Source organism: Nannospalax galili, unplaced genomic scaffold (genome assembly GCF_000622305.1).
Source record: "Nannospalax galili isolate Female #2095 unplaced genomic scaffold, S.galili_v1.0 scaffold95, whole genome shotgun sequence".
Classification (NCBI taxonomy): Eukaryota; Metazoa; Chordata; class Mammalia; order Rodentia; family Spalacidae; genus Nannospalax; species Nannospalax galili.
The window spans coordinates 754,728-764,905 of NW_008342393.1; the positions used below are offsets into that span (position 1 = coordinate 754,728).

At 47.4% G+C, this 10,178-nt stretch overlaps 1 protein-coding gene across 1 annotated transcript in view; it reads left to right on the top strand.

Moving 5' to 3' along the window:
- Nucleotides 1-8,437, top strand: part of Asb16 (ankyrin repeat and SOCS box containing 16) — a 13,731-nt gene extending 5,294 nt beyond the window's left edge. Inside the window, 9 exon segments of the mRNA XM_008838442.2 lie at nt 2,934-3,201; nt 6,649-6,719; nt 6,722-6,811; nt 6,814-6,891; nt 6,894-7,123; nt 7,433-7,546; nt 7,931-7,948; nt 7,951-8,047; nt 8,050-8,437. Of these exon segments, the coding sequence (XP_008836664.1) occupies nt 2,934-3,201; nt 6,649-6,719; nt 6,722-6,811; nt 6,814-6,891; nt 6,894-7,123; nt 7,433-7,546; nt 7,931-7,948; nt 7,951-8,047; nt 8,050-8,117 (1,034 nt within the window). The 3' untranslated portion in view covers nt 8,118-8,437.
- The last annotated feature ends 1,741 nt before the right edge of the window (nt 8,438-10,178 follow it).

Here is a 10,178-nt window from a genome sequence, read left to right on the forward strand (position 1 = left end):
TTCAAAAAAAAACCAAAAAAAAAAAAAAAAAAGTTTACTGTTTGAGAACCTCTGCTCTGGTCTTACTTTCTAGCATGCAAATAGCATCCTATTTTTCTACTTTAAAATCTCTTCAGGGCTATGGTATAGTTCAGTGTAGAACCTACCATGTCCAAGGCCCCAAATCTTTAATCCCTCCCTATTCAGCAGAGGATGGCGTGGAAGATCACCTGGGCCCATAGTGCTCTGGTACATGCTCCCTGCTTTTTTCTCTCTCTCAACTGATCTGCCAATCAACACCCATCCTGCACTACTATACTTCTCCTCCTCCTCTTCCCCCTCCCCCCTCTCCTTTTCATGTGCGTGAGTGTTTTGCCTCCATGTATGGAAGTGCACCACATACACGCAATGCCTTGGAGGCCAGAAGAGGGCATTGTATCCCCTGGAACTGGAGTTACAGAGGGTTGTTAGTGGCCATGTGGGTGCTGGGAGCTGAATCCAAGTCCTCTGCAGGCGCAGCCAGTGCTTTTAACTGCTGAGCCATTTCTCCAGCCCTCATTCTTTTTTTTTGTTTTTGTTTTTGTTTTTTGAGACAGGGTCTCCCTGTAGCCCCAGCTGACCTGGAACTTGCTATGTAGACCAGGCTGGCCTTGAACTCACAGTGATCAACCTGCCTCTGCCTCCCGAGTGCTGGGATTAAAGGCATGCACCACCTTGCCTAACCTAAGATTTCTTTTTTAATTTATGTGTGCGGTGTGAGCCTGTGTGAATATATGTACACCACGTGCATGCAAGAGCCTGCAGAGGCCAGAAGAGGGCTTCAGATCCTATGGGACTGGAGTTACAGGGAGTTGTGAGTCACAACTGGGACTGGGAACCAACTCTGGTCCTCTACAAGAGTAGTAAGTGCTCTTAGTGTCTAACCATCTCTCCAGCCACTGCCCCCTCCCATTTTTAGTAGTAGTAGTATAATAAACATTTTTATGTGCTTGACAGATAACTTTTCTAGAATGTATCTGACTTAGCAAGTTTGTCCATGTCAACCAAATACTTCAGCTGAGATTGCCATGAAAATTGACAAGAGATTACTTCAACCTCAGCCCTTGACTCTGGGGCTTCAAAGTCCTATGGAAGAGCTTCTTGACTCAGCAGTCACTATAGGCTCCAAGTTCTGCTTACCTGCAACAGCAACACAGAGACTCTACTCAGGCCATTCTGGTTTTCACCTATCATCCGGGAAAATAGAACTTGGACTGAGTTTCAATCTTAATAAAAGCTAAAACATGCTTTATCCAATATTCAGAGAAACAGTGAACTGTCATACAAACAATATAGTTTCATACAAGACATCTGTGCCTTTTAAACAAGTCCTTGACTACATTCAAATCCAACACCAGTCATGTGATGAACCGACTCCTCCACTCTTCCTTCTACTTCTATGCAACCCCCTCACCCAGGAATATCCTGAAAGTCAGTGCTGATGCTCTTGGCTACTTCCAAACTCAGCTCCACACACACTGGTGCATAACTATGGTCTTCATGCTCAAGGCCAGATGTAAACAAAAAGAGACACTGAGTTCAGTGGCCACTCAAAGACCCTGAGGTTTCCTGTCAGGCTTTGCTCTCTTTAATTGGCCTTTGTGATTTTGTAGATCAATTTTTTTTCCCAATGACACATACTATGAAGGTTATTCTGCCATTATTTTTTTGTTTTGTTTTGATTTACCTTTTTTTTTTTTTTTTTGGTCTTTTTGAGACAGGGTCTTTTGGTAGCCATAGCTGACCTGGAATTCACTATGTAGGTTGGCCTTGATCTCACAATCTCACAGAGATCTACCTGCCTTTGCCTCCTGAGTGCTGGGATTAAAGGTGTGCTCCACCATACTTGGTCCTTAAATTAGTTACTTTTTGTGTTGTGATCAAACTCCGTGACCAAAAGTGACTTATGGAAGAATTTATTTATTTATTTTTAAAGAAGAAAGAATTTATTTGGCTTATGATTCCAGAGGAATGAGAGTTCATCATGGTGGGGAGGCATGACAGCAGACAGCTGAAGCAAACACCCAGCTTATTTATTATTTTTATTTTATGTGTATGAGTGTATTGTCTGCATGTATGTGAGTGCACCCATGTTGTGCAATGCCAAGCAGGTCAGAAGAGGGCATCGGATTCCCTGGAACTGGAGTTAAGGAAGATTCGTAACCACCATGTGGGTGCTGGGAATCGAACCCAGGTCCTCTGCAAGAGCAGTCAGTGCTCTTAATGGCTGAGCCATCTCTCCAGCCCCTGCTTTTATGCATATGTGTATATTGCATACATGTATACAAGTGCACCCGTGTCATGCAATGTCCTCAGAGGACAGAAGAGGGCGTCGAATCCCCTGAAACTGGCATTATGGATGGTTTTTAGCCACCATGTGGGTACTGAGATACAAACCTGGGTCTTCTGCAAGAACAGCCAGTGCTCTTAACTGCTGAGTGATCTTTCCAGCCCCTTCTACCATTTTCTTAAGCCTAGAATAATGCTGGTTTTTTTTCTTTGTTTATTTGTTTAGTTTTGTTTGCTTGTTTGGTTTTTTGTCTTTTTGAGACTGGGTCTCCCTGTAGCTCCAGCTGGCCTAGAACTCACTATATAGACCAGGCTGGCCTTGAACTCACAGAGATCTGCCTGCCTCTGCCTCCTGAGTGCTGGGATTAAAGGTGTGCACCACCATGCCCAGCTAGAAGCATACTTTTTTGTTGTAGACAAACTGTTCTAAAAGACTTTTCTAATTTATACTCCCAATTCAGACCTTGAATAAGCCCCGAACCATGGGTACAGCCTGAGAATTTGTGCTCAGCAAGTTGTATCCAGGGAAGGTCAGCATTTACTGTCAGACATAGACAGCATCCCATCCTGCTCTGCCCACCAGCCAGGTTCATACGAAGTCCCACAGCACTGTCTGTTTTCCTCAGGCTTCTGGGTGCTAACCCCCAAGACCAAGCAGACAGCACCCCTTACCATTGCTGCAGCCAGAGGCTATACAGACTGCGCCCGCCACCTGATTCTGCAGGGGGCTGAGCTGGATGCCCAAATTGGAGGCTGTGCTGCCTTGCATGAGGCCTATGCTCAAGCCCATCCTGACTGTGTGCTATTGCTACTCACATTTGGTGCCAAGGCTAATGTGCTGTCTGAGGAGGGCATGACCCCGTTGCACCTCTGCACAGCTCCCGAGTCTTTGCAGTAGGTGCCCAAGGCCTGGGATGGTTTGGGGAGGAAGTGTGTATGAGTCTAGCTCACTGACCTAGAAGGGAGGACTTGATATCTATGCCCCCATTGTGGAGCCTTAAGCACCTCATATATACATGTCTTCATATGTAGAGAGAGGCCCTATTTTTCAATGTTTTATTTCTGTGTATATGTGTGTGTATGCACATGCAGTTGCCTCTGTGGGGGCTAAAGAGGGTTTCAGATCCCCTGGAACTGGAGTTCCAGGCAGTTGTGAGTTGCCTGACATGGGTTCTGGGAACCAACTTGGGCCCTCTGGAAGAGCAGCAAGTGCTCTTAACCATCTCAAGTGCTCTGAGCCATCTCTCTAGCCCCAAGAAGCCTTATTCTAAGCATGAGAGAAAGGAGGCTCAGAAAGGGTTAGTGTGGCAGACGCTTGTAGAACTTTCATCTCGTAGCATTGCAGAGCCTGCCCTGAGTTACTCAGAAAAGCATAACTTTTCCCTTTCCTTCTTTTCTACCTTTATTTTTCTTTTGGATGCTGGTCAAAACCCCGCATGGGTCCCGGGCCTTCTCACTCCTTTCCTGAAGCTCATCCACCTTTCCACTCTGCAGCTGCTTGTCTGTCATTCAGCTGCTTGCTGACCTCCATTGCTGAACATACCGTCCTAACTCAAACGCTGCACTCTCCATCTCTCTTTTCCTGGCAGCTGCCAAGATTTACAGCTTGCCCGCTCCATTGTTTTTCTCTCCAGCTCTAATAAAATTGTTCTTGATCTTAAAAAACAATGTTAGGGTCTTATCCAAGGTCACATGTGCTAGTCTCAAGAGTCAGAACCCCTGTTGCTCTTTGGAAACCCTGTGAATTGAACACCGGGCCTTCATGTTATGCAAGCAACTCTACCATTGAGCTAGACCCTCAGCCCCAGGAAAATCCTATTCTGACTGCATTTTCTGATTCCCTGTGAATCCTCTATAGCCAAATTCCTACTTGCTTTGAGATGGACATTAAGAAACATCTAGGGGCCAGATGTGGTGGTGTACACCTTTAATCCTAACACTTGGGAGGCAGAGTCAGGTGGATCTCTGTGAGTTTGAGGCAAATCTGGTCTATATAGAGATTTCTAAGCCAGCTAGTTTCTACATAGTGAGATCTTTCACACATACTCAGACACACACAGACACACAAATATAAACAGGTGAGGAGCCAGGTGTGGTGGCATACACCTGAAATCTGAGCACTAGTGAGACAGAGGCAGGAGGATCACTAAAAGTTGGAGGTCTATCAGGTCTAAATAGAAATTCTAAAGCCAGGCAGGTCTACAGAGCAAGATGCTTGTCTTAAAAAATTCAAAAATAAGCTGGGCGTAGTGGCGCATACCTTTAATCCCAGAGGCAGGTGGATCTCTGTGAGTTCGAGTCACCCTGGTCTCCATCGCAAATCCAGGCCAACTGGGGCTACAGGGAGACCATCTCAAAAAGACTAAAAAATTTAAAAATTTTAAAAAGAAATAAAATAAGTCATAATTAGAATTTCCTGCAGAGAAAATTCAACCAAAAAATAACGAATGCAGTAATTTTTCTAAGACACTGTTACTCAATTCTTGACCACTGAGCACCTATTGGATCCATGAGCTGCCGTTCTCTTTGGGGAAAGGATCCCCACTTATCAGGGTTTCACTGAGGTTGCTGAATCTGCCCCTGACTTTCCAACAGCTGCTGCTGTCTTTTTCCATTAAAAATTATTGTCCAGGCCGGGCGTGGTGCTGCATGCCTTTAATCCCAGCACTTGGGAGGCAGAGGCAGGTGGATCTCTGTGAGTTCAAGGCCAACCTGGTCTACATAGTGAGATCCAGGCCAGCTGGGGCTACAGGAAGACCCTGTCTCAAAAGGACCAAAAAAAGTATTGACTGTTCTTGCAGAAGATCCTGGTTCAATTTCCAGCACCCACACTGTGGCTGTCTGTAACTCCAGTTCCAGGGGAATCTGACACCTTCTTCTGACTTTCTCAAGCACTGCACAACACAGGTGCACTTACACACATGCAGACAATACAGTCATACACATAAAATAATAGTAAATAAAGTTTTTTTTAAAACCTTAAGATTTGGATGCTGGGTATGGTGGCACGTCTTTAAAAAAATTACCATCCACTTAGTGTCATCAGTAATTGAGCTCAGCTCATGTGTGGTCACCCACAGTAGATAATGATGCATATTTGCTGTAACAGTGTTCTGGCCAATCATTTTTCCAGGAACTCAGAGTCTCTGAAGCCTGTGCTTTCTAAAATGTTTTCTGTTTTGGTTTTGCTTGTTTTCTCGAAGGGAAAGTCCTCAAATGCTTTCCTTGCCTGCTGGAACATGGCCTGGTCAGGAAGATGGTCTTCAAGTTTGGGGTAGGAAGAAAATATTAGGACTTCTCTCTCTTTCTTTCTTTCTTTTTTTCTTTTTTTTTTCTTTTTTTTTTTTTTTTGAGACAGGGTCTCCCTGTAGCTCCAACTGGCCTGGAACTCACTATGTAGACCAAGTTGGCCTTGAACTCACAGAGATCTGCCTGCTTCTGTCTCTCAAGTGCTGGGACTAAACGCCATCACACTGGGCATTGTCTCTTTTTTCTTTTTTTAAATATTTTATTTAGTATTTTTGTTTATTTTTTTATGTGTATGAGTGTATTGCCTGCATGTATGTGAGCGTACCCATGTCGTGCAATGCTGCCGAGGTCAGAAGAGGGCTTCAGATCCCCCTGGAACTGGAGTTGAGGATGGTTCGTAGCTACCATGTGGGTGCTGGAAATCGAACCTGGGTCCTCTGCAAGAGCAGTCGGTGCTCTTAACCACTGAGCCAACTCTCCAGCCCTGTCTCTTTTTTCTTAATACACTTTAATACTCCATGTATCACAGAGAAGTTTTCAAAATCTTGCACTATCAGAATGTTGTGAGACTAGGAGCTGGGGCTGTTTGCCTATTAGCATGCATGAAGCTCTGGGTTTGTTCCCTGGCATCACACAAACTGGTGTAAGCCTATAATTCCAGCACTGGGGAGGAAGATGCAAAAAGGATCAGGAGTTCAAGGTCATCCTCAGTTACATAGTTTGAAATCAGCTACATGAGATCCTATTCCAGTGCTGTCAGTCGCTGGAGGCTCAGTTTGTCCAGCTTGCCTAGCTTACCGAAGTTGGCACAAAATAAAGAAGGAAATATCTCAGATCAGGATGCACACTCCAGATTCTGCCATTAATTATATCTTTAATGTGCTGTGTGTGTATGCTTGGCTGTTGCACTAGATCATTCTGGCCTGAACTTTTTCAACTGAAAACAGAAGATGCTGGCGCTCTAGCTCTGGTGTCTGTGATTGATGGAGAACACTAGGTTGGACCTCCAGGCAGAAGGGTGGGAGGGATGGGGTGGTGATTAGGCCTCAGACCCTCAGGATTTGCCTCTGGACCTTGCACTCCTGTGTTCAGGTGCGCCAAGTTGCTGCTGGAGGCGGGAGCGACCGTGAATGTGGCATCGCAGGAGATCGAGGTGACACCTCTGCCTTGGCGGCAGCGCGCGGCCTCGGGCGCCACGTGGCTCTCTACCTGGAGCACGGAGCAGACGTGGGCCTTAGCACTAGCCAGGGCGAGACAGCGCAGGAGCCGAAGGGCCGGGCAGCTGCCGGCAGCATGAGGTGGCAGCGCGACGGCTCCCGGAGGCCGGAGCTGATCCCAGGCAGCTGGGGGCAAACGCCACACGCCACTGCACAACGCCTGTGCCAACGACTGCGGGGTCCTGGCTGAGCTACTGCTGCGCCACGGGGCCTGTGCTGGAGTCGCCAACGGGGCAGGCCACACACACATGGACCGCGCGCTGCAAGCGGTGCAGGATGCCCCCAACTGGGAGCCCGAGGTCCTCTTCGCAGCGCTGCTGGACTGCTGGGCTTGGCCAGTACACCCCGAGGTGCGCTGGTAGGGCCTGAAGAAGGAGGTGCCAACTAGCTGGGGGGTGGGGAGGCAGGGATCCTGAGGATGAACTGCCCTGGTTGGAGGCGAAGAATCTAGGAGACCAAAAGCCTCCTTCAATGACGGCAGTGGGGAGGGGGTGTCACGGAGACGGTAAAGCTGAGAGCTTCCTGGAACCCGGAGGACGTGTGGAAGGGGCAAGTTGAGGAATTAAAATGATGTGTGTGTGTGGCTATTTGGATTAGCTAGCCTTGGGCCTGCCTTAGTTGGCAGCAACTTGGTGCTCCTAAGATTCTTTAATTTCCAGATGCTGAAACACTGTGCCAACTTTCCTCGGGCCCTGGAAGTCCTGCTTAATGCCTATCCATATGTCCCATCCTGTGATACCTGGGTGGAGGCAGTGCTCCCTGAGCTGTGGCAGGTATGACCATTCCAGGGGCAGAGCTCTTTCCTAAGGGGCTAGAGAGGAAGTCCTTAACCTCCAGGACCAGTTTCACAGAGAACAGGACCCTGGACAGAAGAGGGTGGGTAGTTCCAGGCCCCTGCTCCAAGCAGAATACCTGCCCAACCCCTTTGCTGGCAGCCATCTTGTATGGAGCAGCTCTGACTTGGTGACACCATACCTGCGTGTCTAGGATTGCAGTGACTACAAATATGCCTGAAATTCAGTCCCCAATACCATGGCTGCATGGGTGCTGCATGTTGAAAAACATCCCTGGACCCCACAACTAGATTGCCCCCGGGAAGGGCAGAGTCAAGCATCTTTGACTCTGGATCATCTGATACGAATTTTCATCTGGCCTAGGAGCATGAAGCCTTCTACACAGCTCAACCCTGAGCATGGAGAACCAGCCAAGGCGTCTGCAGCACCTGGCCTGCCTGGCTGTGCGAGCTCAGTTGGGTAGCCGCTGCTGACAGGCTGCCACCAGCTCCCACTGCCCCCAAGGCTCAGGGACTACCTACTGTTGTGTGTGGAAGGTCACATCCAGTGAGCTCTATTGAGCTCTGTGCTGGCCACTGCTGCTTCCATCTGTTCCTAAGCCCAGCGGGGGAAACCGACCACTGACCCTCTTCTCTGCACTTTGCATGCCCTCCAGGACCAGTTTATTTCTCCACTGATTTCCCCAGGGTCAGCCTTCGCTCACCTCCTGCTCTTGTGTTTAAGCAAATGACTTCTCTATCCACCCAAGCTACAAGTAACTGAACCCAATTGCATTTTTCCAGGGCCACCCACAGACCCTTAACTGGGCTTGATGGCATATGCCTCTAAGTACTTGGGAGGCTAAGGCAATAAGATTTCGAATTCAGCCAGTCGTGGGGATGCACGCCTTTAGTCCTAGTACTCAGAAGGCAGAGGCGGGCAGATCTCTGTGCGTTCAAGGCCAGCCTGGTCTACATAGTGAGTTCCAGGACAGCTGGAGTTAGAGGGAGACCTGTCTCAAAAAAAAAAACAGAAAACAAAAACAAAAAACTCTGTTATGGTCTCCGACCTCCTGACCCCTTCTCCCTATGCAGGTCCTATAATGCAGCCTTAGTAAACTAGTTACTATGTGCCAACCTGACCTGTTCTTAGCTATTAACTGTTTTCAGTAGTGGTGCATGCTACTTGGTACACTTCCCCCCTTTTTAGCCTGGACAGCACTGTGTTTGCAAAGTGACCACTGTGGTCACAAAGTGTAGCCTGCCTTTGCCATGGTGCATATTCAATTAAGTGCGTTCCTCTGCCTCCATGAGGCAGAGACCGGGAGCACATTCCTTGAAGAGGCCGGGGACATTTATGATGTGTTCACCCTACTCCCAAGTGTTGTATGGTGCCTTTAATAGCAGTCACCATGGTGTGGTTTGTGGGGCCCAGGACAGAAGGTTAGCAGCTACTCTCTACCTCCATACACACTTCTTCTGGTCCTAAAGACACAAAGTATAACCATTTACCTTTAGGGGAAGCTTTTCAAGACAAGCCTGTTTTATGAATGCAAATAAATAACTTTTAGACAGAACAGATGTGTGGATGTTGTTAGATTTGAATATGACTGAAGTTCCCATCATGCCATGTTTATTCTCCCCCTTTGTGCTCTGCTGTGGTTTCCAGGCTTTCTGCCTTGAACAGGTGTTACTGGTGACATGAAAAGGTTCTAGAACACCAGGCCTGCCAGAGACCAGAGCCTTTGCCAGTCATCACAGGAGGGAGTCGAAGGGTACCCAGCAGCCTGCTTACTTGGCCTTTTACTGGGGACTTGGGGCTCTCCTATCATCAATTGGTATCACCCAGCAGACATCAGGAGCCTGGGTCCAGCCTCCTGGGGCCTCTGCTCATCCTCCCTTCTCTAGGGAATTCTGTCTGGGCAGATTTCCTTTCACTAGCACAGCCTTTGACCTGGTTCAGCAGAGCAGTAACCACCTGTTTCTAGATGGAAGTTTTGCTTTAGTTCCACAGAGCCAAAGGCCTCAGAGAAGAAAAGAAAGCCATCTTTGGTCCTTGGTCTGAACTGGGAGCCTCATTCCAGGGAATGATATTGAAGTTTATGCTCTATTACAGCAGGCAGACCCCAGCCAGCTCTTTTACAGTCACAAAATATGTTTACTTTTTTTATGAAGACATTCTGGATTATATGTATTATTTTGTGAGAGGCAAAGATTTTCCAGTAAAGAGTATAAAAGAAACAATTAAGGGGGTTGGAGAGATGGCTCAGTGGTTAAGAACACTTGCTGTTTTTCCAGAGGACCCAGGTTCAATTTCCAGCACCCACATGGCAGCTAGCAACTGTCCATAACTCTAGTTCAAGGAGATCCAACATCCTTTTCTGGCCTCTGTGGGGCATTGCATGCATGTGGTACACTTATATACATGCAGGCAAAACACTCATATACATAAAATATTTTTCTAAAAAAAGAAATGATTAAGGGGCTGGAGAAATAACTCAGTGGTTAAGAGCACCTGCTGCTCTTACAAAGGACCTGGGTTCAGTTTCCAGCACCCACATGGTGGCTAATACCTTCCATAACTCCAGTTCCAAGGGATCTGACATCCTCTTCCGCCCTCTATGGACACTATA